The 24,149-nt window shown below is 41.5% G+C and overlaps 1 protein-coding gene across 3 annotated transcripts in view; it reads left to right on the top strand.

Annotated features, from left to right (window-relative positions):
* Pde1a (phosphodiesterase 1A) overlaps positions 1-24,149 on the top strand; it is a 387,035-nt gene that overhangs the window by 359,827 nt on the left and 3,059 nt on the right. For 2 of the 3 annotated variants that reach the window (XM_023712341.1, XM_023712343.1), the window contains exons 11-14: positions 2,429-2,510; positions 4,984-5,104; positions 5,532-5,719; positions 22,441-22,557. In XM_023712341.1, coding sequence (XP_023568109.1) covers positions 2,429-2,510; positions 4,984-5,104; positions 5,532-5,719; positions 22,441-22,514 — 465 coding nt within the window. In that variant the 3' untranslated portion in view covers positions 22,515-22,557. Of the gene's footprint in view, positions 1-2,428; positions 2,511-4,983; positions 5,105-5,531; positions 5,720-11,297; positions 11,566-22,440; positions 22,558-24,149 lie in introns of those variants that run through there. The other variant, XM_023712342.1, reaches the window with a different exon arrangement.

Here is a 24,149-nt window from a genome sequence, read left to right on the forward strand (position 1 = left end):
AGCATGCAGTATCAAAATACACTAACAGGGGGCCCGGGAGATGGCTCAGTAGAATAAGCACTTGCCTGGCAAGCGCAGGGGCCTGAGTTCAATCCTCTGTTCCACAAAAAAAAAAATAAAATAAAATAAAAAAATACGCTAATAAGTTTGTGTCTATAAAATAACAGACAGCAGCACACTAAACGCATTCGAAGCAATTTAATGCAACTTGTTGTTGCATTTGATAAGCCATCTAATAGTCACTGAACGACAGCTCCAAACACAGATTCAGGATCACACTTCCCATGAGGTCTGTCAGTAACCTTATTTTAACAACATTAAGATTATATTTTAACATAAACTGTGAATGATTCTATTTAATTACTATCTATTAATGATATTACTGCACCTTATTCTTAACATCCTTAAACTCAAATCCCCTTGTATGCGTTCGCAGCACCAACACGCTTGCTTTTACGGTGGCTCAGATTGGGGCCACAAGAGCCAGCCTGAATTCACCTCGCACCATCCCTTTTGCTGCTGACAAATTAATTTTCAAAAGTGGAATTCCTGTCATGTCAATTCCTTGCTAGAAAAAAAAAAAGAAGAAGAAGAAAAACCAGGGCCTTTGTACCCCATGCTAAATTAACTGTAAGAGCCTCTTTTCTGTGGTTTAAAGCCTTCCCACGTATGCATTGGGTGTTTTAAATATCTTTGCTTCACACATCTGCATGGTGCTGCTGTTATACTATGAGTCCTGTGAGCGCAGTGTGTCACTAGAGTTCACACGGATCACCCCAGATGACCCCGAGACAGTGCCATCAGGAGATACTGCCTTGTATCTGAAGTGAGTAGACCAGGACCACAGAGTGAGGCCACAGGTGTGACCTGGTTCTGCACAGAGCGGGGCCTGTCTGCAGAAAGAGATCCTGCAGAGCCGCACTGGTTCAGCTGACTCCGAGGCTAACATGGCCTCAATCCTTGTCCCCTCTGCCCTGAAGCAGGGTATAAATATTAACTCCAAGTGAATCTGATATCATTAATTAGGGGAGTTGCTTGCAGAGATCATAGAAATTCTTATTCCTGGGGCCAGGGAGATGGCTCAGTAGAATAACCCCTTCCCTGGCAAGCGCAAGGGCCTGAGTTCAATCCTGGTTCCGCCAAAAAAAAAAAAAAAAAAAAAAGAAAGAAATATTTATTCCCTAGTTTTCAAAGTCATGAAAATTCCTATTTATAGCTGCTTTGCCCCTGCTTTGGTGATCATATTTAGATTTTGCCAAACATTTGTGATTTCAACTTTCCGCATGTAGTTAGACTCATGACTCAACTGGAACAAACCAGAAACATCTCAAAAGGAGAGTTAAAATAATCTGTTGACAGGATGCTATAAAGATCGGGTAAACATGTTACAGGAAACATTGTAGATGAGCTAGAAACCCTCTGCTTGCTTCTTGAGCCTGGCCTGACGTTTCCTCATGAAGGTAGCCCACTATCGGGAAAAGACAGCTTTATTCGTCCATCCTAGCAGCCAGACATTGGGGCGAACAGGGTCACGGAAATACCTCCTATCCACACATCATCTTGTAAGCAAGGGAAGGAACCGATATGATAACCGTGAGAATAAAAATCTGCCAAGAGCAACCTCCTATATTTTAGGAGATGAAAATGTAATGACTTTTCATGATGTTAAATGCAAACATAAACAGAATTCTTTAACATATGTGCTCAAGTAATCTACTTTAGACAAGAATAAACAATTGACATTTCAATTTTCCCTGAGAAGAATGCATTAAACATGTGCATGCAGAATGTAAAAATATGGAAGATAGTCTTCATTAGTTCTTATGAGAGATTTAATAAAACAATGATCAAAAGATATTTCAAAATTCTTATGCCTCTCTGCTTTGAAAAAAAAAAAAAACCCAGCTAGTCACAAAATCTTGATTTTGGAGTTTTGTTGCTCCGTTTGACAGAAAGATAGGAGCAGAAAAAATCCATTCTCTAGACTGTCAAATGCCAAATTGTATTCCAAAATTATTACAATAACTAGAAAATTCCAAAGAGCAAATGTTTGTCTCTTTGCAATCAAGGGTGTAAGGATAAATAAAGCAAAGCTGACAGGTGTTAAAAGTGTTCGTGATCTCCCCCAGAGGATTTCAAAGGACCATCCAAGAAAAGGTAGAGAAACTTGGGTTTTATAATATAAATATATAGTATATATGTTAACTATATATATTTATAAGAAATTGACAAATTAATAAGAAATTGACACAGAAATCAGCACATCACAAAATCGCTCTGCAGTTTTCTGAAATATGAATTCTCTCTCTCACACATATGCACGTTCTTATATAATGCCTGTCAAGAGACAGAGGAGGCAGCTTTCAAGGTCTTGTGTCTGCGGGCCCATTATCTTCTATGTCTGTACTAATGGCATTTTCCTTCCCAGGGAGATAAAGAAGCAGAACTGGGGCTTCCCTTTTCCCCGCTCTGTGATCGGAAGTCAACGATGGTGGCCCAATCGCAGATAGGTAAGGCCCAGGACGGTGCTCAAGGGAGGTGGGTGTGGCCTTGTCAGTTTTTGAACGCGCCCTCCATGCTGTTCAAAGGCTGCCAGCCAACAGCCAACCCCGCTTCCTTCTCCTGATAAATTTTGTCTTTAGACTGACCTAGATCTGCCCCAATAGTGAATATTGAAATAATTCCACAAATGCAAAAAAGCAGCATTAGTTGGTGATATTGTTCCTCTGGTTGTAATTTTCTTTTATAAAACAAAGGTCTTTCTTCTTGTACAAAGAACTATATATTTTTTGTTTTGTTGCTGACCCATTAACGCAAGACAATTCAACGGCAATAATGGCATCCCCGTGCTTTATTTTTAAGTTTCTATAGTACATTTAACATACAAGCTCATATTCTTTTGGAAAAAAACAGTTCCTGTGGTAGGAATAGATAAGCCAGCCGCATGAAATCGGCAGAAGGATGCTGCTTCCAAACGCATTCACTCTCAGCTGTACCTGTGCTGCGGACGTCCGCTCCAACTCGTGCTTAACGCGAGACTGCCACACTGCAGGCTGGCGCATCTGTAAAAGCCCTGCCCCGAAGCAGCACCTACCTTACTGTGCTACAAAATCAATGACCCTAAAGTCACTGCCTCACCTCCGCTTCTCCAGTGGCGCCCACCGCGCAGCTGCAGCGCAGTTGGAGAGCCGCTCGCGCAATCAACATGCCCCTCCAGCCAGCTCCTGGCAGGATTTGTCTAGAGCCCACAGCCTAGGTGCCTGCCGCCGTGCCGAAAGCATGCGGAGGGCTGAGGACCTCACCCGGCCAGCGGGGAGGGATTGACCGTTCGGGGCTTGTCGCTGTGTCTGAATTGCTGCCACGTCTGTTAGTAGACTCTCTACACACCCCCGGTATTAAATCCCCTTGCAAAACTCAAAGTAACACCCTGGGTGGACAGTCAACATTGCTTTAATTTGAAATTATCAACTAAAACCCATTTTTGCAGCTGTATTTTTTAAAGGCTTTTGTTGTTGTTTTGGTTTTTTTTCTGTGCCAGGTCTCACTATGCAGCTCGGACCCTTAGTGATCCCCCTGATTTCTGCCCCCCTAGCTAGTGCTGGGAATACAGGCATGCGCCACCACACCCAGACTCCGTCACCAACTCAGGGTGCCCGGGGTAGGGGCCGGTGCGGCGTGTGGTGCCAGGGATCGAACCCTGGCCCCTGGACTTACCTAAGCAAGCGCTTAGTCCGCTGAGCTATACCGGTGACCCCTTGCAGTTATATTTTTAATTAGACATGCGCCTCTGTATTTACTATGGGGAGTCCCGCTCCTTGCCATGCTAACTGTACGGAGTACCTGGATGGACAGCCTTCACGTGTGGATTCTTCCCAGTGATTGCGGCCTAAAGCCACACCTTCTGTTCGCTGTTCCCGGGATACCGTGTATAAGGTGACACACACTTGATTTCAACACCTGCCCGCCCCTCGACGGTGGGGTGCTGAGGGGCACGCGGAGCTTGCGTGCTTGCTGTCACCTCCTCTGTCTACACACTGCGGAGTAAAAGCTCCCTGTTCTTTCTGTGTCATTTCCTATTTTGATGAGTACCGTCAATGCAGAGGTCTTCTTTCCATCCTGGCGTCTCAAAGCCAGGCGATTACTGCTGTCTCCAGAGATGCTGATCTGGCTGCACAAACACACAGGCTACGAACTAATGCTTTACCTCCACAACATGAGGGACAGCGATTTGAGGCACTGGCACACCAGCAGAAAGCACTGGAAAACAATTTAAAAAATTTACCTTCTGGTGCAATGAGGAAAATTGCAATTTTTTAGCTGCTCTGGAGCTTGGCTATGATTTCTTTGGAGGACAGTAATAAAGTTCAACCAAAAGTTTAGAAAACTTTTCTAAAAGCTTGATGATCCTTCTCACTGAGGGAGGAAATACAATATGAGTTTTTTTGCTAGCAGTGCTGTCGGAGACTGAACATGAGGTAGCAAAGCCACGGGCGGGCCAGACAGCTCAGCGCACGAAAGCGCCTGCTTAGGCGGAGCGCAGCGGCCGGGTCGACTGAGACTGGGCGTGGTGGCGCAGCCTGGAAGCCCAGCACTTGGGAGGCTGGGCACAGGCGGATCACTAGGAGACGCTGTGAGCCCCTGTACACGCTGTAGACGCTGCACTAAATACATTAAAAAAAAAAAAGTCAATATACTTAAGTTAGCAAAGTAAACTTTTACAGCCTCACATATTATTTTCTAAATAGACCCTAAAAATTAAGATATTATTGAATTAAAATAATGACAAAAGTTAAGCAGAAGCAATGTTATAGTTGATATTGGCTATGCCAGGAATGTGTCAATAACCCTTAACTCTTACGACATGAGTCAGGATATTGTAACGCTTGAATTTAGCTCTCTTATCTGATTTTTCTTTCTTTTCTTTTCTTTCTTTCTCCTTTCTTTTTTTCTTTTTTTTTTCTTTTTTTCTTTTTTTTTTTTTAGGTTTCATTGATTTCATAGTAGAGCCAACATTTTCTCTTCTGACGGACTCAACAGAGAGAATTGTTACCCCTCTTATAGAGGAAGCCTCAAAAGCTGAAAGTCCTAACTATGGGGCAAGCAGGTATGAGACTTTTTTGTTTTGCATCATTTTTCATGTCTGTGATGCTTAACAATCTTAGACTTAATTTAAGTAAGTCTTAGACTTAATGTAAGTAAAAATCATTCTTGTTTTTACTGCGGGACAGGGAATTCTTGCAAGAATTATTAGGTAGTACTGCCACCTAGTGGTCTCTTCATGTGTTGCATCTGCCTTTGCCGTTGCGAGCAGGTGTCCACTGTTTGAAACATGTCTGTCTAAAAGGACCTTCGGTGTGCTAAGGCGCCCTAAGTGCACCTGGTGGGGAGGGAGCCCAGGGAGGCGAGCAGCCGCCATGGTGTGCTCACAGCTGGGCCCGAGCATTGCTCTCTGCTTCTCTGGCCGCTTTTGTCAAACTTCTGTGCAGCTAGTGACTTCAGTGTCTTTCGGCTCCTTTGGTCATGTCCATTAGCTCAGCCACCGTTGTGGGGCTGCACATCGCCGATGTCATGAGACGATCGAATATGAAGGGCTCCGTGAGTGACGGGAACCTCTCACCCGACTACTCGCTGGCCGCCGTGGACCTCAAGAGCTTCAAGAACAACCTGATGGACATCATTCAGCAGAACAAGGAGCGCTGGAAGGAGCTGGCCGTGCAAGGTACAGAGCCCCATGTCCGGGTCCTCTGCGGCCCAGCCCTCCTCTGGCACTGTGGAGTCCCACCCACTCCGTTGTTCTTTCTGTTCCCTAACACACAAGCTCTGGGTGCTGCTTGGAATCTGGCCCTCTGATGATCCATAAAAAAGTTGGGTTGTCTGTTCCCTAAAAGAGGATTCTGCTCAGTTGGCACCAGGTGGGCTGCAGATGTGCATCCAGGGGTAGGGGCCATCTGGCTGGGCAGGATGGCCGGTGACTCGGTGACCAGACCTTGTGGTTCAGTAAGCCCCGGTGCATCATCCCTGCAGACGGAGGTCACCAGCTCTTCCTGCCCTGACCGAGGTGTCCAGCCAGTTTTTAAGAATAATAGCTTTCCCAATTACGCCATCCCTTGATTGGTCCCCTGTATTATAGAATAGTTATTTGCGTTGACTGTTTTCCACTTGGCACTATTTTTCTCTATGAATCACAAAAACAGGAAGTTTCCTTCAACACTGGGTTTCAGAGAATTGAATAAGCTTATTTACAGCATTTGCTCAAAGATATCTAGAGTGACAAGCAGTATGAGGTGGCTGTTATTACTGCAATTATTCTGCATTGTGCTCATGTGCTATAGTCTAGGAATGAGGGATACTCCAAAGGGAACCAAAAGCTCCTGCCCTTGAAAACAGAGGAAGCAGACAGGATTGTGGCTTTACAGGAGGTGCTCAGGGAGGGCTTCATGGAGGAGTTGATTGTTTAAATAAATACATGGAGGACGCCCAACAGGAAGCCATGGGTGGGTCTCGAGTGGTAGGGAACACATTCCCCAACACAGGGAAACCTCAGCAGGTATTTGGGAGGTAGAGCTTGCCTGGTACACAAGAACCACGGAAGCCAGGGAAGCAGGTGAGTGGGTAACAGGTGTGGTGTGGCCAGTGAGGTCGACGGGACTGTGATTCTGGGTCATGGGGTCAGCCCAAGAGAGACAGGAAGCTCACTGTAACATTTTGAGGAGAAAAATGAGTAATGGTTCTGAAAATGTTGATCTGGTTGCAGAGTTGAAGATTTTCTGTTGCACATGAGGCAGATTTGCAACCAGGGAGGCCAGCAAGGGGGCTATTGTTTATCATCCAGGAGAAAGGTGGGAGTGCAAACCAACAATAATGGTGGAGAGTGTGTCCCGATGACTCTAGGCATACCATGATGCTGATGAGTGCCCCGGATAAGCGGCAGAATCAGCAAAAGAGACTGGGCCTTGGGGATATTTTGAAAGCAGAATGGATAGGATTTGTTACTTGGCCGGATGTGAAGTAACAAACCAAGAGAATAGGTGACAGGGCTGGAGCAACAGCTCCAACAGTCCAAGTGCCTGCCTGGCAAGCACAAGGACTCAAGTTTGATCCCTGGAACCCCATGCCGTGCCAGTCCCGGAACTCTGAATGTGCTGAGCCAGCCACTGAAACTGGGCATGGTGGCACCTGTGTGTAATCCCAGAGCTGGGGAGGCTGAGACAGGAGGATCACTACAAGTCTGAACTGCGTAGTGAGACCCTGTATCAAATTATATATATATATATATATATATTCAAACCTCATGAAATGTGAAACCAGGTGAAGAGAGGGCCAAGGGGAAGGTGATTAAAGCATATTTTGCGCCTGTGAAAAAGGCGGCTGTAACCAGCACTGGCAATCAAAATTCAGCGTCAGGCTTTTTGGTTTTCTTAGACACTAATTGTGTGTGTGCATCTACGTAATTACTTCCCAGACAATTTGGCCTCCTAAGCAAAGGCAAAGGGGGAAGTGCCATGTTACGCAGGGATTTTCTTCTGTTATCACCATAGAGAGAACTTGGCTCGATGCGTATCAGGAGTCGTGCCCGAGACGCACACGGAAGCAGTGCTCATGAGCGCAGGACAGCAAGAGCATTTGAAGGAAACAGTAAAAGAGTCCCGCATACCTCAGCTTGTTCATATTGTATAGCTACAAACACTTGCTAAAATAAACTTTATATAAGCACAAATGGGGATAAATGACCCAAACGGTGCTGAGAAAAACATGCAACAGACCAATGCCAATGATGCAAAAAAAGATACCATTTATACAAAGTTCAAAACACTAAGAAGAAAACAACAGGGTGTTTGCCTATTTTAAGTACTAGGACTGGAACATAGGCCTCTGCACCGAGCGACAGTCCCAGCCTGCTTTTTTTTTTTTTTTTTTTTTTTTTTTTTTTGAGAAAATGTCTTGGTTACTTGTCTCTTGTTGCTGAGACAAAATACCTGATGCTCCAGATTAAGGAAGGAAAGGTTTATTTAGCTCAGAGTTTGTGAAGGTTTCAGTCCACATTCACCTGGATCCAAGGCAGCGTGGCGCATGGTAGCGGTCAAGAGTTCACAGTGGCAGAAGACAGCAAAAGCAGCAAGAGAAAAAAAGGAGGAGCAGGCCTCTTTCCCTTACACTGTGTGCAGGCTACCTGCCCTAGGGCAGTTGTAGCACTCACATCCCCAGACCCACCATTAGACAATGAACCGATCATAAATTCTAGATTCTGCTGTCTTATGAAAGCCTCCCACCACATGGCTGTATGAGGCTTTCGGGGACATCCAGACACAGACTACAGCAGCCAGTCTCACTGAGTAGTTAAATGGCCCAAGCTAAGCTTGACCTTTTGATTCTCCCGTCTGAGCCTCCCCACAGTGCTAGGATTACAAGCATGATCCTTCGGGCATAGCAATGGTAAGTTTTAGAGTACATATAGGACTGTCTCAGTTACTCTTCTCTTGTTGCTGGAACATAATGACCAACACCCAGAATTAAGGAAGGAAAGGTATATTTAGCTCACAGTTAGTAGAGGTTTCAGTCCATACTTGGCTGGCTCCAAGGCAGAGTGTCACATGGCAGAGGGCAGCAGATTGTGGTAGTGAAGAACAGCCAAACAGCAAGAGCAAAAAGGAGGAGCAGCAGCAGCACTGGCTACAGGGAGCAAGCCTGTCTCCCTCATGTTGCATTCAGGCTGTCTACACCAGGCTGGGTGTAGCACTCACACTGGTAATCCCAGTAGTACTCACACCCATAATCCCAACAGTACTCACACCCATAATCCTAGTGGATCATGAGTTAATCACAAACTCTACAAGTCTGCCCCATGTCGGGGACAACTAGACACAAGCCATAACAATGACAAAGAGAATGCCAATATATTTTTTTTGACACATTTTCAAACAGAAAAAAAGAAAAACGTTTTATTTTGTTTCATTTCTTACACTGGTTACTCATGGCTGCTCATTATATTGCCGTGATTGTCTCTAACCTGTATGATGCGTAAATATACACACATAAACCTATTTGTATAAAGAGACTATTTTATAATAGAAGTGTGATCAACTACAAAAATACTTCTAAAATAGTCATCAGTTTTGAAGCCCATGAACGCCAGTCAGACTTTTACCATTTTAATTTGCTGTTGACATCGTTTCCAACGTCAAACACACTGAAAATGAAAGCTTCTGGGTAGAGGGGCTGCAGTGAGCTGAAAGAAGCAGGGTGCGACGCTCAGTGATGTTGAATGTGGACACCAAGGCTCGGAGCGATTTCTAGTGTGTGGATGTGCGAGCTGACCCTGTGGGCTGCTCCACTCCATTGCTTTGCTGTAGCATTTCTGCTCCGTCACTGCTCCTGCACCATCACTAAGGAAGCAAAGGCTGTGCCAACACGAGCCCCAGACGCAGCCCCAGCCCCCTGAGTGCCTGATGCCTGGGGGTGGTATGCAGCTCGGGGCTGTGCTAGACTCTGATGAGGGAATCAGGTCCCAAGTGAGATTGTGCGGGACTGTGTGAGATTTCATCGCTCTGCTCAGCCCAGTAGATAGCTTACAACTTAGGTATATTTCTGGACATTTTCATTTAAAACAGGTGGACTATTGTCTGTGTGGTTTTTCTTGTTTCTTAGCCTAGATACCTGACATCCAAAGTTAAAAGTGGAGGGGTTTACTGTAGCTCATGGTTTGTAGAGGCTTCAATGCCTAGCTGGCTGGCTGCAAGCAAAGTGGCAGGGCAGAAGGGCCATGGCGCGCAGAAGGCAGCAAGGCCACAAGGTGGTGAGGAAGCCACAAGCAAGCACACCTGCCTTCTTTCTGTCTCTTATATTATATTCAGCTCTACGTACACTCAGAACTACGCCGAACCCATCAGTGCACTAATCTAGTAATCCCACACCTTTGAGCCCAGCATCACACACTCTAGATCCAGCCACCTCTGCAAAAGCCCTGCCTTGTCCACAGGAGGCTTCAAGGAATCAGTGACGCCAGTCGTAATAACTGTGGGTGACCTAGGCCTGTAGTCACAAACCTACAACATCTGTGCTGCAGCTTGCTGTTTGTTATCTTTGAGGGCTCTAAAAGGTTTTCCACCCCTGACCTATGACAGTTGAAAGCGCAGATAAAGGATGACCACAGAATTTGAAATACCTTGACATGTAGTATGGTAAATTATATGCTGTAAGTGGTTTTTCTAATTATGTCAGGCTTATTGCCAATAAAAATGGGGATTCTTAAAAAATTGTGGTTTCTGGTTCCGCTAAGTGCAGGATGTGTACCAAGCTATACAGGACCGAGTCTCAGTACAGTGGTTATTCTATTTGGTTGACCAAACAGTCCCATGATTTGGGTGTTACCCACTTTTCCAAGGTAAAAACTGAGGCCTAAGTGAGCCAAGGAAGTCAGCCCACATGACAGACTCCTACGTACAGATTACAGATGAATCAAACTTTCTCCTTCCCTTTTGGTTCCATGTATTATACAGAAGAGATGATAAAGGTAAACACAGAAAAAAGAAATAATTTATTGGAAAACCTTACAACCAAGACTAGCATAATTGTGTCATCAAATAGACTTCTACCTATTTTAGCACACTTCTTCCGAGGAGCTTTCCAACATTATTCATTCAACCAGTTGTGTCCCACAGACAGTTTTACTTTAAAATATTGAAATTCATAGGGCTGGCAATATAGCTCAGAGGATTAAGTGCTTGCTTAGGTAAACGCAGGGGCCAGGGTTCGATCCCTGGCACTGCATGCTGCGCTGACCCTGCCCCCAGGCGCGCTGAGCTAGAGATGGAGTCTGGGAATGGTGGTGCACACCTATAATCCCAGCACTAGGGAGGCAGAAATCAGGGGGGATCGCTTTGAATTCGAGCTGTGTAGTGAGACCCTGCACACATACATGTGCACACACACACACACACACACACACATACACACACAAAACCCTTTAAAAATATTGAAATGTATGAACCTGGGTGAGAAAGTGTTGTATCATTTGTCTAATCACCCTTTGTTTATTTCTACAAAAATGTATTATGGCAATTTAAGGAAAGAAATAATCTGACAGAACTGAAGTTTAGAGAATGTACAAGTACCCATCTAAAGTCAAATATTTTATCTTTCAGAAAGGATTTACATCTATTTTGCCTGAGTTCAAAGCCAGAAACTTTTTAGATCATATTCTAAAAGTTAATTTTGATAGGCTGGTTTTGTTATATTTTCTGAAAAGCAGAAGGTTTCTAGATTGTTAAAATAAGCACCCGCCTTTTTTTTTTTTTCAGCAGCAAAATTCAGGTCACGGAAGCATAAGTTTTCCCTTCATTAAGCACCTTTAAATAAAACCTCATGCATGTTGACGCCTCTAATTTGACCAAAAGACTTGGAGATTTTGATATTCTTGCTGGAAATCTACCTGAACCCATGTGAAAAAGGGGATCCACTTTGGCAGATTGCTCGGTTGACATCGACTAATACTTCAGTGTCCTGGCTCAGCTGATATGGGACAGTCCATCTCATGGCTACATCAGCATCTTCCTGGCTGAAACTTTTGGCTTTAGTAGTATTTCGTGGAATTTCTGTTGAGATTATACGCTGTGTGCCCATAAATTTTCTTTGAGCAGCCAATCATTAATTTTGCCATTTCCACAATAAAACCTGTTCACTTCTTTTCATTTTGTATACCCCTCTTCTAAAATGTCTAACAGATAAGCCAAATTTCAGGGAATTAAGTTGTTTTTCTATTAATTCTATAATTTATTCATTTGAAAAAAAAAATGCTCAGAGTCAGTAAGGTAGCTCAGCAGTCTAAAGCGCCTGGTTAGGCAGGCCTAGGCAGGTGCAGGGGACCAAGGCTCAATCCCCAGCACCACATGCATGCCAGCCCTGCCCTCAGGGTAGGCTGAGCCAACAAAAAAATGCTTAAATGGTTCTCTCCTATTAAAATGCTTTAAGGAACAATTGTCATGCAAATAGTGTTTACATTATAGTAGGAATAAATTACAGGAGTGAAATGGCTTAATATATTGTCTTTATTATAGTTTCAAACTTCCCAGTACCTAATTCAGTTTAAAATTAGCCAAATATTTTGCTTCTGGAAAAAATCCTTAGTTTTATTTAAGATCTATTATTTTCTTTACTGTGATCTCACTGCTGATTTAATGATTAATTATAGTAGCCTAGTAGGAGTCCTCCTGTACTTCTACAGGTAACTATTTATTCCTACTTTCTGACTCTATGCTCCCCAGGAAAACTTACCAAATTTAATTTCAAAGACAAAGCATATACTAAAGAAAAAAAATGAAAATATAAAAAGAATTAAATTACATCAAGGGAGGTAGTGAAATACAGGGTTGAGATGTAGGTCTCTAAAACTAAACTATGTTTTTCTATTTGATATCACCATTCCTTTGTCGGATAATTTCAAACAGTTTATTTAATCTCTCTGTCTCAGTTGGCTTAATTGTGAACACTGCAAAAGTAGTGTCTGTCTCAAACAGGGTGGTGACGATTGAATGAGTCAGTGTATGTAAAGTGCTGAGAATTCAGTGTTTTCTAGATAACTCTCGTCATCCTCCTAAAATTACACGAAGACCCCAAAGCTCTCTGCAGAGCTTGGAGAATGCTTCCTTAAAGAAGCATGTGATGTGGTGGGAAGCATTCTTGGTCCTAACAGTTTCAATAGTAATTTACGCTCCCTCCTGACACAGCAAGCAGTGGGGGAATTCCATCCGTGGGTCCAGTAAGTTGATCTTAGTACAAACATGATTCCTTTCATCTTTCCATTCTTAACCCATCAAGATAACCTTTAGAATACATCCTAAATGTTGCAAAACTCATTCAATTTTCTGCATGAGATAACTGGAACGGGACTGGCTTACTCTGGATGGTTGATTTGACTGCCTATCTTATAAAACTATAAATGAACTACATTTTTCTCTTGAAGATTCTGCTACTTAAGATATTTCTCTTTTTTTTTTCTCAGCTTAGAACCTGTTAAAGAAACTAATTCTTAAAAAGATGTCCTTTAGCCACAAATAAGCTCAAAAGGTGGGCATTTAGATAATCCAACAAACTTGGTGCATAGCAACTCAATTATTTCATGAAAGAATTTTTGCTGTCTTCGTTTCTAATCCCTTGAAGTGTACCTGTATTTAGACTTTATATGCAACCAAAAATTTCAGATTGTCTAACTTCAGTTCTTCTATGACTGTTGTTCAAACTTCAGCTAATAGAATTTTCTCTCATTAGTGATAGATACATAGGAAACCAACTGAAGTTTTGCTATATATACATTTGTATTTTTATACATTTAATTTCCATATATCATTTCTTCAAAACAAGAAAGTACAAATGACAAAGGTAAAAGGGTGGTCCAGAAGTTCTGGTCAAGTGGGATTCAGTAAGTCTTCCACGGGAGGTGGTGAAGCCTGCAGGAGTCTGACGCTGAAACTACTACAAGGTGATCTCCAAAATAAAAGGGAGACTCTTCTTCAACAAGACAACCAGCAAGGAGTGATTTGCGAGGCTTCACACTGATTTGCTCACATCAGAAAACTTTGTGGAAGTTACGACAAAAATGCAGGCCACAGCACATTCAGTGATGTCAGCACACAGTGCTGGACCTGAGATGAACTCAAAAGTCTTCTGTGTAAGGGCCGGCGGGATAGCTCAGGAGACTAAGTGCCTGCTTCGGCAAGTGCAGGGACTGGGATTTGACTGAGGAACCACGTGCCACACCAGCCCCATCCCCGGGTGCACTGAGAGGGCCACGGAGACCTGGCTGTTGGTGCATGCCTGTAATCCCAGTGCTGGGGAGGCTGATAACAGGAGGATCACCACGAGTCTAAGCTGCATAGTGAAACCCTATACCAAACACATAAAAACAAAACCTGTGTTCCCATCTCACCCTTTCACTATCGGGGAGGCTTCAGCAAACATAACGAGCCAGTCTCCTGATTCATGAAAATGCAGAGACATTAGGGAATACAGAGGTCTTATCAAGTAAAGGTCATACAGTAGGATTAAGGTAATAGATTTGACGTTAACTTGATGTACAGACAAGGGGAATAGACCTAATTGATTCTTAACAATTTCACTTGCATTTGAAAGTCATTCTGACCTGGGAATCTTTACGGATCAGAAATCCCAGCACTCCCCACAAGCATGGCTGAAATTTGTAAATCAATACTTTGTGGCTAATTACTTAAAGTGCTTTTATTCCAAAGCCTGAATTTACAAGTTTATTTCCATAGGAACAAAGTGTATGTATGTCATTCCACAGAGACAATTTCTTCTACTACTGTTTTCAAAACGTACAAGGTTGTAGATGAGGAAAAGCATTACATAATGTAGACACACTATTTTTTTTTATTTCTGATAATATTAAAGTAAAAGTTTGAGAAGCGATCTCTGACAGCAATGACACCCTGTCACTGAATTCCACGTGGAAAGTGGAGTTCACAGTTAATATTCAGACTTTCTAAATGTAGTAGAAATGGCAACAAACAAGAAAATTGAAGAACTGGTTTTAAGTGGTTCTGTAGCACACTCATGATAAAGATGAGTAGCTCATGTTTCTCGCTGTGCTTCCATCAACTCTACTGTAAGGAAAGAGTGAGTTAATAGCTTATATTTAAAGCAGTTTATTTAGCTACAGATACTTTTGCAGGCTTTCCCATTAACAAACCAATCTCAGCATATTCAGTATTCTCCACTGAGGCAAAGAAGTAGGTTTATATATTGACATACGTAAAACATTTTTACTGCAAGCAACCAAAAATGGTTTTGCTTATTTTCTTAATCCAACTCTAAACACAAAACCCAACTCACCAGAATACTTTATTGAGACTGTTTAAAGCCAGTCAAAATAGTTTCATCATTTTACAAATTATTTTTCCAAGTGTCAATTTTTGAAACTGCTTTAGATGAACATACTAAAACTGGTATTCTATATCTAATTTTTTTTCTACCTGTAGAAGATAAAGTGATTTTTTTGGCACACATCTCAGGCTTAGTTCTCATCTGTCAGTCTATCCTGACCTGAACTCCTGCGTTTCCTCTGAGTACTCCCTCGTCTTCCTCCCTCACCACCCTCATTCAGAGCATCTTACAGCCTAGCACAGAACAGCACACCTGTAATCCACTCATGCTGGGAGACCGGGGAGGAGGGTCCCAAGTTTAAGCCCACCTGGGCAATTTAGCAAGACCCTGTCTCAGAATAAAAACTGAAGACTGGCTATGTAGTTCACTGTGAAGGCCCTACGTTTAATCTCCAGTGATGAAAAAAAAACAAAACAAAACAAAAAGAAGCAAACCTTTGTGTACACCACAAAAACAGACATTATGTAGACCTAATTTTAGATTGAGTTCTCTCAAGTAGCCAGGTTAATGAACTCCCACATTGTTCAAACTCTTTAGCTCCAATTCTATATAAACATTAAGACTTCTGCTCTTTGATGTATTATTTTCCAAATTTCAGCATAATTTCACTCACTGGCAAATGAACATTATGTACAAATCTTTCATTTTTCGTCGAACATCTACAGAACTCCTTACATATTTAGAACTCAATACGTGTGTGTGTGTGTGTGTGTGTGTGTGTGTGTACGTGTGTGTGTGTACACTATGTGTTTGGTGGCACTTGGCCTTACACCCAGGGCCTTCATACTGAGCTACAGCCACAGCCCTTTCATGTTTTTATTTTGAGACAGGATCTCACTAGATGTAAATTGCTGCCCAGGCTGGGCTTGGATTTGCGATCTGCCCACCTCAGCCTGACGGAGTGCTGGGATCACCAGGCCCCGCTAAAAGTAGATGTTTACATTTTGCTTTAGTGAATGCAAAAATACCCTGTTTCTTGATTTGCATTTCATGTAATGGCTTATGAGACAAGGCCTTTATTCCTCCACCTTTATGAGGCGGGGCACCGTCTCTGGCAAGGGCCTGTAGTCTTGCCTCAGCAGTGCACCTTCTCCTTCTGCCTGTGCCCCTTCCTTCTCTTGCTGTTACCTTCACGTATGCTCAAGACCAAGAAGCAGCCTGGAGAAGTCGCACCTTGAGAAGACACTGCTGTGCATGGCAAAGGGATGATTTTTCTTATCAAGCATTAAGAATACGGGTAACTCTGAACCAGTGGTCTCTGTTGAAAAAAACTTGCACAAATCAATTTTGTGCTATGTATTCCTCCAGTGCTCTTAGATGTTACTGTTAACCATAGAAAATGAGTAAAACAATAGTTTGAGGTCCTGTTCCCCAAACTCAGGTCGCTTTAGGAGCCTGGGGGTAGACAGGTAGCCCTTTGGTTCTCCTGACCAAGGTACAAATTATAGCAGTGCTTTTCCTACCCATAGTCAGGGATTGTTGACTTAAACAAGTCAAAAAATAGGGATGTAGGCCAGGGAGATAGCTCAGTAGAATAAGCACTTGCCTGGCAAGCGCAAGGGCCTGAGTTCAATCCCCGGTTCCACAAAAAATAAATAAATAATAGAGATGCAATATATTCTATTAAGTTAAATCAATCATTTGTTTTAATATCCACAGAAGTGTAATCTTTTATTGTAAATTTTATAAATTAGGAAAGTACAAAAGCACATCAAATTTAGTTATTTTCAGAGCTTTACAAAACAGTAAATTACTTTTTACTATTGTTTCGAAAAGGGTTAGAGGAAAAGATTTTGTAAGTAAAAGGATAGTACCTGGTGGACATGGTGGAAATCATTAAACACATAGAGCATAGCTTGGAAAAGGGAAACGGAGGTCAAGAATCAGCTGTCAGAGAGAGGGAGCCACTCAGTAGACACTCAACAGCAGACTCCAGGGACATCTTGGGTTCCATTCTTGTTAAATCCTGCTTCTAGGGCTGCTGTGAAGGACAGAGAAAAGCACAGCACTGAGAGTGGTGCCTGCTGCTTCTGTTCAGAAGGTGTTGGCGACTGCTCTGCAGTAATGTAGCCTAACGTTATTTTTCAAATCATGAGTCAATGATAACACTGGAGAACTGGAGTCCTTGATGTCCCGTGGACGATGTGCCTTGAATTACTCCTTGCTGTGCCTTACATTGCTCCTTGCAAGTACCATCCGCACCATCTGTGACTCTAACATACCATGCTCATAAGGCAATGGAAGTGAGCTCTGGGTGGAGTCTGAGGTCTGGGATCAGAGACACACAGAGTACTGCTGCTTGCTGTAGCAGTTGTGTTCCCTCCCTGTGTTCTGGTGAATTTAGGCCCTGCATGTAAAGCAAAACCACAATATTTGCAGCACTCTAAAATGATGCTTTTAAGTTTATGCTTTTTTCTTCCATAATTTTATTGAGAGACATATAGCAATGAGACAATTTCAAATCAAATTGGTATGACAGTTTCAATAATTAACACATTGCATACTCTCTTCCTAGTGGTTATTTGTTGTACAAGATTCGGACATGATATCCTATTTACAAACACTATTAGAACAAATCCCTCTATTCATTAAAAGAATGTAACTATATATCTATCCTAACCATTTTGAATACACATATAGAAAGTGGACATTCATTTATATATCCCTTTTTTGTTTAGTTCCATCACTTGAATATTATAAGTGTGTTAACTCAGCAAAATATTCTAAAAGAGTCCAGTAGTCCATAATAGTATTGGGTCTTCCACTTGACTGGCAATGTCAGAAATTGTTGACCTGAGTCCCCTACAGCTCAACATAACAGCATGGCTTTACTTCTTATACTTCGTTTTTATACTTTTCTGCTGGATGGTTAAGACCAAGGTAAAGCAGGACCTATGCAACAAAAGTTGTAGATTTGGGTCTGATAAGGTCAGTGAAATCCCCTCAGGATTTATCCTGAGATCCTGTACCTCAGATTATAGATCCTTTGTCAGTGTCAGCCATGTGGATGAGTCAAGGCCATTGCTTGGCCAATGTGCTCTCTGTGAAAGCCTGAGAGATTGTTTTCTCTCCATGTGACTCTCCTTAGGCACACTCTACATCATTGATCACTTTCCTCTTTGGCCCCATAATCTCCTTGATCAGAAAATTTGGGACACTACTGAGTTACATGACATTACAGTACAAGTTCTCATATGTCCTGAGTCTTAATTGACCTTAGAAGGCTAGGGCCAAAATGTTGGCTTTCCTTGCAGCCCTCCTTTTTCTCTAATTTTGATCTTCAAACTTAGGTTGTTAATCATCCAGAATCAAGCTTATTGTTATTACCATACAGCACAAGTTCTCATATGTCCTAAGACTTGATTGACCTTGGAAGGCTAGAGCCAAAATGTTGGCTTTCTTTGCAGCCCTCTTTTTTCTCTAATTTTGGTCTGCAAACTTAGGTTGTTAACCCTCCAGAAGAGAAGCTTATTGTTATTACCAAGTTTATACTCTTGGAACTGACTTAGAGGAGTACCCAAGTCTCAGAGGTAGACAGGATGGTGGGAGGGCTCTGACTGTAGCCCCTTTTTCTTGGCTAGCAAACATGCTCCTCTGAGCTCATCAGGAACAGACCTTTGCTCTCCTTCCTAAGGAGTATCTTGCCATACTTGGGCATGGAAATCATTGCAATAAAGTGAAATTCCAAGATCTTTCTGCTGCTCTTACTGATGTCTCAGTGAACTGAAAGTCAATCACTTTGACCTCAGGTTATCTATTCATGGTGAGAGAAAACACTTGCTTTTTCTCAGCCTGATTCTTACCCAAAAATGAACATAAATGTACACTGATAGGTGTGGAGTTTTGATCTGGCATAAGTAGAAATCATAGGCATTTTCCTAACGTGCTGTATGATTCACTTCCACCACCGAGGCATTCTGTAACCGAGAGGAAGAGAGGTTTCCTGTGGCTCACACGTTCAGCCCATGGTCTGCTAGCTCCAATGTAGAAGTAGCCTCCCAGAAAGGGCTGGGGGGAGAAGCAGTGCACATCCAGCAGTAGCCAGAAAGCAGAGAGAGAAGGGAGGAGCTGGGCACCAGAATGCACCCTTCCAGGCCACGCCGCCAGGAATCGTCACCCACTAAGCCCCACCTCCTTCCTTACAGCACCTGCAGGTACTACATCATCAATGGGCAAACCACTGAGGAGCACAGAGCCCCAATCACCTACGCATGCAGGAGGCTTCTGGGAGACTAAACCATAATGTGCATTTAATGGGGAGATCTTGAAGTGGCAGTTGACACCATTATTACTTCAGAATTATAGACTTGCTGTTAAGCCTGTTACTTAAAGCATTCACAAAGAAGCACATTTATTACCATCTTGCTAGGTTTACTTAAAGAACTTTATTTTAATATTTGCATAATCCTGTACGATCACATATATTTTATTTGTGAATTTTGTTTTGAAAAGAAGGCCATAGTTTTGGCCAGACACAAGAAAGCCCCATGCTTCAAAAGTGTCTGGAGCTAGGGACTGCACTGATATTTCTTAAGAACTTTGATGTAGACCACCTTTAGATTATGATTATTTAAATTGTTGAACAATACAAATAACATCTTTTCTGGCAGAAGATGTCAAAATAACATCTTTTTAAATGAAAGACGAAGAATGACTGCTATGGCTTGTTTCTAGATGTACCCCCAAAGCCTCACATGATCGTAGGTGGCTTGTTGTAGGGTATGTGACGCTGGGATTAAATTGTGTGATTCTGGGATTAAGTATGTGACACTGGGATTGAGGATGTCCTACCCTAGGTATGAGTGTTAGCTTCTCTACGGCTGGATACCCCAAGGGCGGGTGACCTGAGTGGAATATAATAGGTAGGAAGAATGCTGCTGCTGCTGCTGCATTTTGCTATTTTGCTGCCTCATTGTGCCTACCATGAACTATTTCTCTTCTGTGATGAGCCTCTATGATGCCACCTGCCTTGGAGCTAGCCAAGTATGAACTCAAATGTCTGCAAATTGTGGTGCGAAATAAATCTTTCCTCCATTAATATTGGCTGTTGGATAATGTCTCAGAAACACATGAAGTAGCTAAGACAGCAGCTTAGAAGTAGTATTACCAAAGTTAATTGTAAATGCTTCTACAACTGAAGTTTAATTAACTAAAAGTACTGTGATTTGGGTTTCTTGAAGACTAATTTAGTGCCTTCCAAAGCTATTTAGCTGCCATAATATTGCTTTTCATTGTTGTTTTGTGTAGCCTTGGAAACAACAGGGACTTTACAATTTGAAGAAAGATACCTTTTCAGTAGTACAGAAATCTTATCTCAAGTTGGCCTTAATAGTTAATTACTGCTTTTCTAATTGCATATATAGCTATACTCTTGCATATAATCTATGTATCATTTGGAGTTTATGATTACTTCATTGTTACCATTTATTTTTCTTCTCCAACTCATTCCCTACTGCTGATTTCCTTAGCTATTAGAAATAAGAACATTTTGGGACTGCAGACCTTAGTGTCCTACTGGCTATAAAAAGTTCTCAACACTTTTGAGAATCATTTAACCTACTGAATACTTACATTCCTTTCTTTTGATTCACTCTGATTATTTTTTTAGTTCTATTCTATTCCAAGCTATTATGATCTGTTCTAATCTAGTCATAAGCAAAAGTATTAAATCAGAAGTTTAATTATTAAATCAAAAATGATAAATTTCAGGGAACAAACTGAGTCATGAGACAGGAATTTCAAAGAAGATTGAGAAGACAGTCAAAGAATGCTTAGATTCGTCCCTCAACTCAAACAAAGGAAAGGTTAAGTTTCTTGGAAAAGAATTTATGAGGAAGATTTCTTTAAATAGATCATTGCTATTGGCAAAGATATAAAAATGCTTGTTTCTTTATCCAAATAAAGAGAAGTGAGTTTCCGGGACCTTTGAAGGGGCTAAATCTAAGAGGACACTGGGAATGGAATCTGGTTCCTACCTGAGATATCTGAAGGGCTAGATGGGAGCAGATGAGTCCAGCCTAGGCTGTGTGAGATCAGCCTGTGGGGACAAATGTCCGAGGGAGGGGAGAGTTGCACACTCATGCTTGGAAGGTTGATGGGACCTCCGCAGTCAGAAGCTGGAGATGAACTCTCCAATTTCCATGGGCTCCAGACATTGTAAAGAAACCAGAGTTTGTTGTGTCTCTGCAAGCTGTTGAGAAGTCGCTGAAGAGCTCATGAGCATGCTCACAGAAGAACAGGTCAGCTCTGCCAGCTGCCTGTCGGTCTAGAGAGTGCAAAGCTGTGCTTCAAAGTGAGGGAAAGGTGGAAACCTGGCTCTTCCAGCTGCCTTGCATGAGTTCAGGAACATGAAGTAACCACTTGCAGGAAACAAGTAATGAAACAAACAACAGTGCTACACACACACACACACACACACACACACACACACACACAGAATGTTTTGGTTGTGTGACAAACCTAAGATGAGAAAGAAATGTTACCTTTGTTTCCAGCATGTGATGTGTGACCAGACCTTCTAATGTCTGAGTTGAGACTTTGGCAACTTTACACAATGAAGGGATGGCTTTTCCTGTCTAAGACTGATCAGAAAAGTCAGAGGATGGAGCTGCCCAACATTTTCATCTTAGAACAGAAGATCTGTTTACCCTATTGAATGTATGTGAAAAATACCTACCCTTGCTTAGTGACAGGGCCTGTACCTTCTCTATGACCATTACCTCTACAATCTCAGTAACAACCCACCACAACAACACCAGCACAGTCTTACAAAATGGACTGGATGGAACTATGTCAGAGTTCAGTGGTGCAAAGTTCAGTTGTTAAAGTATCTTCAGGTAAAGTTCAGGCAAGGAAAAGCATTACACCATAACTAGTCTCCTGAAGTATTACGGCATTTTGAAGAACTGACTTAAATGGTACTTGCTGCCTATTTTGTTTACTTTGTATATTGTAAGATTCCTTTATCACTACATTTAGCTTTATAATTGTATCTTTAATCATTTCTCTGCAGCTTCTTCAGAAGTGTTGGAACATTTGCCATGGTAGTGTTTTTATTTAGATTGATACAGAAAGGGAGTGATTCTAAGGGTATAAACTTCATGAGCATATTTTTACATATTACTTTTCCTGAATTACTACTAAACTCTTGTTACCCCTTGTTTTAAATTCCTTTCAACTGATCAATGTGTGATAAAGACACTGATCATTAGAGGGCTTGTTGAAAAGAACTCATTTCAATTCAATATATACCAGGATATAAATGTACCTGGGAACATTTATTAAGTGATGCCTCATCTGTATCATTTTGTATTCCCAGATGGAATTCCAGCTTCAAAAGTTACATAAGCATTAGAAGATAATTTATTATGCTCTGGACACCCACAGACCAAAAAGAAAATATTTAACATCTTCAGAGAAATGTGCTACAAAAATCCACTATAAAATAATGTCTTCAACACTTTACAAATCGCTTTCATCGCCTGGTGTTCTTAAGCTTCCCCAAGGCCAATTTATTTTTTTGTCTGTATTTCCATTTTTTTTTAGGTGAACACGATCTTCATAAGAACTCAGAAGACTTATCAAATGCTGAAGAAAAACATGCTGACACACAGCCATAGGTCTGAAACACCTTAAAGGCTTCTGTCATTTTAAACATGAGAGGTAATTTTATGTTACTAGATGAGCAACTTAATTTCTAAAATGAATGGTTAACAGAATGCCCTTAGAGACCAAGGTATCCTCTTTAAATTCTGTTTTCATTTCCTTTTTTATCAATCAGTAAATTACTTACCAGGTAAAATTTAGACGTCCTCCATAATAATTACATTTACTGTTAATGAGCTGTTGTGTATGTGAAAGTTCAGTTTTTGACTTATGTATGAATACAAAAGGTTTACACTGGTTTCTGTTTTTATTTTGTGTAACAAATATGAATGTTCACCCTTGTTGGTGAAAGAAGAGTAATGGCATGTCAGGAAACAAATACTGTGACCATGTGCATTAGTAGTGCTTCTTTTAAAAGTTTGGTTCCTGGGAATTCCTTTCAGTCAACCAATTTATTAGCTGTGGGAGTGATGCCTTGGAAATCTGAAGTTTGAATAAACCCAACTATTGATACATGTATTTCTGCTCCCTAAAATTGAAAGACTTCTTAGGGCCTGGTGAGTTGGTGCAGGCAGTGAGAAAGAAGGGGTATCAGGCATAGTAGAGATGCTTCATGTCTGTCAGGAAACATAAGAAACAAAACACCAGTATTATAATGGTGCTTTCTGTTAGGGTGGTGGGACAAGAGAAAATGCTAAGGCCACCATGCCAAGCCTTTGAGATGTTATAAATAGTATTCTGGGGTTACGTGGACAGTTGTGAACCAGCCACCAGGGTGGCCATCTTTCAGGTATATCTCAGTGAATCCTCACTGCAAGTCCATAGTTAATGATTATGGCTCCTACTTGATATATAACTTGGAAAGACATCAAGCTACAGAGTGACTCTTCAGCAACTAAAATTCATCTCCATATTTAGCAATTGTAATATAATGTTGAAAATTAGCCATGCGCTGTCCATAACCTCCATTGAAAGTACATAGGCACTACATTTAGAGTCCATGGTCACTTCAGAAATGGGTCCTGCGGGTACATATTGAGCCCCTGAAGAATAATTTAGGGAAAACTAATGCAGTAAAATGTTATAAATATTTTATGTAACAAAGGCTATTGTTGGCAAATAAGTATCACAATCCAGCTGAGTAAACCAAAATTTAGCAGGAGAGGATACCTAGCCAGGGTACAGCGGACACTTTCAAAAGGAAAGAAAAGAACTTTAGGATCAGCGCTTTCTAAGCAATTCATACTGCAGACCTCAGATATTTCTAAATTTCCTCAAATAACTATACGAAATGCAGATTATCAGTATATTTGTGAAAATGACCACTCAATGTGTTTAAAGTTTTTTTTTTTAAATTGGGAATAAAAAAGATACACAGAAAGACATATACACAGCAAAAATAGGAAATGGAGTTCTAACTGATATAAAACCAATATCTATTATATACTGATAAATCCCTTATTTTGACAAAGTATGTCAAGTAAAATGTAAAATTGTCACCCAATAATCAATGCCTATATATAACTCATGATCTTTATTTTTCTTTGTATTTTTAATATATATGTATATATTTATTTATCACATATTTTGCTTTAAATATATATACCTACTGGAACAGTTATATTGATTTAATTTGCATATATAATACA

This window comes from Octodon degus, unplaced genomic scaffold, assembly GCF_000260255.1.
Source record: "Octodon degus isolate 3935 unplaced genomic scaffold, OctDeg1.0 scaffold00025, whole genome shotgun sequence".
Classification (NCBI taxonomy): Eukaryota; Metazoa; Chordata; class Mammalia; order Rodentia; family Octodontidae; genus Octodon; species Octodon degus.